General features: G+C 47.3%; 1 protein-coding gene across 1 annotated transcript; it reads right to left on the bottom strand.

The window, feature by feature from the left end:
• Positions 1-2,553: 2,553 nt before the first annotated feature.
• SOX1 (SRY-box transcription factor 1) lies at positions 2,554-4,544 on the bottom strand. Its single transcript, XM_069757908.1, has one exon. The coding sequence runs from the start codon at positions 4,221-4,223 to the stop codon at positions 3,090-3,092; it is 1,134 nt and encodes a 377-aa protein (XP_069614009.1). The 5' UTR covers positions 4,224-4,544; the 3' UTR covers positions 2,554-3,089.
• Between the last annotated feature and the right edge of the window lie 390 nt (positions 4,545-4,934).

The following is a 4,934-nucleotide window of genomic DNA, read 5'->3' on the forward strand; positions in this document are numbered from 1 at the left end:
TTTGCAGTATGTTATACGGTATAATATACTAGATGCCGGCTACTAATGGAAGTCAATGTCCCCCTGTTGTCCCCTTTATGGGTATGTTATAGAAGCTTCCCATACAAACTGTGACATTATACAGGCAGTATACAGCCTATACAACGTTGGATTCTATGGGAACTTTATCCATATCATTGGAATCACATCGTTTATGGGTCCAGGGAGATGAGGATTCACTTGTTGACAATGTTCTCGAAGTTCTTTCTTTTCCACTAGGTGATCGTAAAAGAGTTTGACTCTCTGATGACCCCAGGGTCAGGACTTGTGTGCATTAATCCCACTCTGTGAAAACACAAAACACTGTGCCCCATGCCCACTCCTATTCATCTTAATCTCTCCTGACACATTGCATAGACACTGGGCTGCACAACCTGTGTCACCAGCCTGAGGACTCTTCAACAATTTGATATCTGCAAAGAATCATGTGCTTTCTCCCTGCCTCTAATGGTTAAGATTCACAGACTTCTTCCTATATGAAGTAAATAGCAATAAAGAAAAATACATCTGATTTTAGGATAAGAACACTAAGGAGCCAAAGAAATCAGATTGTGCAAAACTAAGCTCTTTCCTATAGACAAGGCAAAATATAAAACCCCAGTGGTCAAACAGCAGTGCATGGGCATAGCATTAATCTCTATTAGTATACATTGTGTATTGGGTCCATACATTGCGAACTGTCCCAAATGTAGCTAACCTGGATGGTGGCTGTGATTTTAGGGAGGCCCAAGATTCTAGATGTACTCTCCACATTCAGCACTGACTGTCATCTTTGTCACAGGAAATTTCTCAGTAGGACATTCATTCCCCTCCATGCAATGGTGGTAATTATTCTGCATTCCAGCAATACATGGAAATGCCTGACATAATAATGATGGCTGATTTATATTGGCCAGGAATCATATTCTCTCCATATCTGATATCCTAGACTCTCAGCAGAAATTCAGATAACAGACAAAACTGCTAGAACACCAAGAAACAGACCAATTATATTAAAATACATGATTTCTTAGTTAAAGAAACAGACCAATTGAGGATTATATTAAAAGACCTGATTTCTTTGTTATTAATGTTATTATACAGACTGTATTCACTGCAGATTGTGTGTACAATATATATATATATATATATATGTATATATATATATATATATATATATATGTGTGTGTGTGTATATATATATATATATATATATATATACATACACCTATATATACACATACAATTTGCAGTGACTGCAGTCTGTATAATAACTGCAGATTGTATGTTATATATATGTATGTGCTATATATCTATATATATATATATATATATATATATATATATATATATATATATATATATATATATATATATCATACAATCTGCAGTGAATACCGTCTGTATAATAACATTGATAACAAAGAAATCAAGTATTTTAATATAATCTTCAGTTGGATTGAATACACACAATCTGCAGCGTATACAATCTGTATAACATTAATAACAAGAAAATCAAGTATTTTAATATAATCCTGAGTTGGATTGAATACACACAATCTGCAGCGTATACAATCCGTATAGCATTAATAACAAGGAAATCAAGAGTATTTTAATATATAATATAAATATGTGCAGGGTATATGACTATATGTACATATCTAAAGAAAGGGAAAGCGACAGTATATGAATATGTATATATATATACACTCACAGAGCACATAACTATGTATATATTATTAAAGAAAAAAAACATGCAATACAATTTGTTAACCTGGACCCAGGTATTTCTGCAAGTAGAAAAGTTATATCCTGTGAACATGTAAAAGTTCATCTTTAATCGAGCTTATTTATGACATCATTAAATTAATAGAAGTGTTAATGAAAATGTTGCAATGGGTTTAACGAAGCACAAAACAAAGCCCCCAAGACACAAAAGGGTCAGTGATTAGTGCGGTGATTACAATGGGCTGGGTGCTTGGGGGGGGGCACTGTAAGGGAGAACATGACTGTGTCTTCTAGAAGGAAATGTTTTAGGACAATGTGTCTGTATAATGTATAATACCAGAAGAGAGAAGAACCATCAGATCAGATCCCTTCAGCTTTATTGCACAATTTTAGCCAAACTCTCTGCCCTGATCTATGTATCAAGATAAACAAAATGTTCCCTCCCGTAGTCCACAAAATAAAATAAAAAATCATTACACAACAGATCCTAGCTTCTAATTAGTGGGGACACAATAATAATAATAACAACCATACAACAGTGGAAAACTTTTCTCCTGCAACTAAAGGAATCTCCTTAATAAGATCAACAGTTGGATCTCATGACAAGATGATATTAAATATTATATTATGATTATTGAGGATTCTTTTATAAGGATACATCGATTTTAATTCATCGTAAAATAATAGGACATGTAAAGTCATTCGTACGTTTTAATTTGTGACCCCGATCAATTCGGATCAATCATTCCAATGCCCACATCCAGTATCTGAGGAAACACATTCAATAGGAAAAAAAAAACCATCTAGTTCTTTTTCAATTGAAAATTTATTTTGCTTAAAATTCACCTCATCTTTCCGATGACTTTAGTTTTTTTTTTTTTTTCTTTTTAAAGCAGAGAAGACGTTTAATAAACTATGTACACCGATAGGAATCCGCACGGACTGGAATTGAAAAAAAAAAAAGATTTCACCTGTAATGTACAAGAAATCATACAAAGAGAAAAAGAAGAAACGAATAATAAAATGGAAGAAACTCTAGAGCCATAAATAATCAGCGTCACATACAGGATCGGAACCAAAGAAACGAAAATTAGACACGAGAGCCCAAATAATAAAAAAAAAAAACTAAATAAAAAAGTGTCCGCTGCTATGCTACAGAACGGATAAATACTGTACAGAACCCTCCGGGCCCTCATTGGTCAGAAGTAGGAACCTTCAGTCTCCAGCTCTCCAATATTAATATTATTTACAAGAAACAAAACAGGAAAACATTTCTGTACAAAAAGGAAACAGGTGTGAAGTTGCGGGCACGTGCCCCGCGATGGCGGGCAGTCTGTGTCCGGTCAGATGTGTGTGAGGGGCACGGTGCCGCTGACCCCCGTGCTGGCCGCCCCCTGGTAGTGTTGGGGTAAGCTGTGCAGTCTGCTGTTTGCCGCCGCCGCCGCCGCTGCCGCCGCTGCCGCCGGGTCTCCGGCCTCCCCCCCGCTGGGTAAGTACATGCTGATCATCTCGCGCAGGTCCCCCGGGCAGGGCGGCCGGCCGGTGGCAGGGGGGCTGACGCTGGGCTCTGACTTCACCAGGGAGCCCAGGGCGGACACCGTGGAGGAGGGCGAGCCCTGGTGCTGCTGCTGGCCCGCCGAGTAGCTCAGCGCCCCGTAGCCGGAGGGAGAGGCGCTCATGTAGCTCTGCGCCCCGGGCAGCAGGCTGTACTGCAGGGCGCTCATGTCATAGCGGTGCATGGGCTGCGGGGGAGGCGGCGGGTGAGGCGGCGGGTTGTGGTGCGGATGGTGGTGCGGGTGGTGGTGCGGATGGTGCGGGTGGTGCGGATGGTGCCCCCCGCTGCCAGGGTGCTGCTGCTGCTGGCTATAGGCGAGCTGCGCCTCCTGCATCATGGCAGCAGCCGCGGCGGCGGCCACCGAGCCCGGGTAAGCGCCATTGGCCCATCCGTTCATGTGCGCGTATCCTCCGGCCCCTGAGGAGGCCCCTGAGCCCGGGCTCTCCAGGCGCTGCACCACCACGCCGCCGGTGCCGCCACCTCCTACCGTTCCTCCGCCAGTGCCCCCGACCCCCATGTGCCCCCCGCCGGCGGCGTGCAGCAGCCCCCCGGCCAGGGAGTACTTGTCCTTCTTCAGCAGGGTCTTGGTCTTGCGCCGGGGCCGGTACTTGTAATCCGGGTGCTCCTTCATGTGCAGGGCGCGCAGCCGCTTGGCCTCGTCGATGAAGGGTCTCTTCTCGGCCTCGGACATGACCTTCCACTCGGCCCCCAGCCGCTTACTGATCTCCGAGTTGTGCATCTTGGGGTTCTCCTGCGCCATCTTCCTCCTCTGCCCCCGGGACCACACCATGAAGGCGTTCATGGGCCGCTTCACCCGGTCCTGGCTGGCCTTGTTGCCCCCTCCTCCCCCGGCCTGCCCCGTGTTATTGGGGGGCTGAACCCCGGGGGAGTGCAAGTCCGTCTCCATCATCATGCTGTACATTCGCCCTGCTGTGTGGGGTCTCTCCGCAGGACTGGGGCACCTCTCTGCTCCTCGGCGGCTAGGACGTGTGTCTACGGCGCTGCTGAGCGGGCACGGGGCCGGAGCATCAGTTCTGGGCGGGGAGACAACTCGGGGAAACTTTCTGCTCCCAGTCAGTGCGGCGGCGGCTGCTCACACAACAGGTGTCGCGGAGGACGGGCGGCGGCTCCTCTCTGCTGAGGGGCTCAGTGTCCGGGCGGAGCAGCCGGTGCCGGCACAGCAGTCTCTCACGGTCCGGTCCGGTCTCTAGGATGCAGCAGCCGGCGGCAGGAGACACTAGAGGCAGCGAACAGCAGCCATACCCCGCACGCCGCCTGCCATTAAATGATTTTGCCTTGGCCAATGGGAGGCCGGCGGCCGGCAGGGAGGGGAGGGCTGTGCCAGGGAGAAGGGGGCGGGCACAGGAGCCGCGTGTCACACGCTGCCGGGTACAGGGGCCGGGGGATTAGCGGGACACCGGCCGTGACGTCACAGGCAGGGGAACTGTACCGGAGCAAGGGGCTTCTCACCTGTGCACACCGGCGCAGTAGACGGGCAGAGCTCCGCCACATCAGCTGCACTCAGAGGCAAGCACTGCGCCATTCTGCAGCACAGGAGGCTCTGCAAGTGTCGCCCAGGACAGCCGCCTGGCTCCGCGCAGAGGGCACGAGTGGGGGGTGAGGGGAGCAGTAG

The sequence above is a fragment of the Ranitomeya imitator genome, chromosome 3, assembly GCF_032444005.1.
Source record: "Ranitomeya imitator isolate aRanImi1 chromosome 3, aRanImi1.pri, whole genome shotgun sequence".
NCBI classification, from domain to species: Eukaryota; Metazoa; Chordata; class Amphibia; order Anura; family Dendrobatidae; genus Ranitomeya; species Ranitomeya imitator.

Coding starts and splice junctions, on each gene's coding strand:
- SOX1 (XM_069757908.1), bottom strand. CDS start 4,223: ATGTACAGCATGATGATGGAGACGGACTTGCACTCCCCCGGGGTTCAG.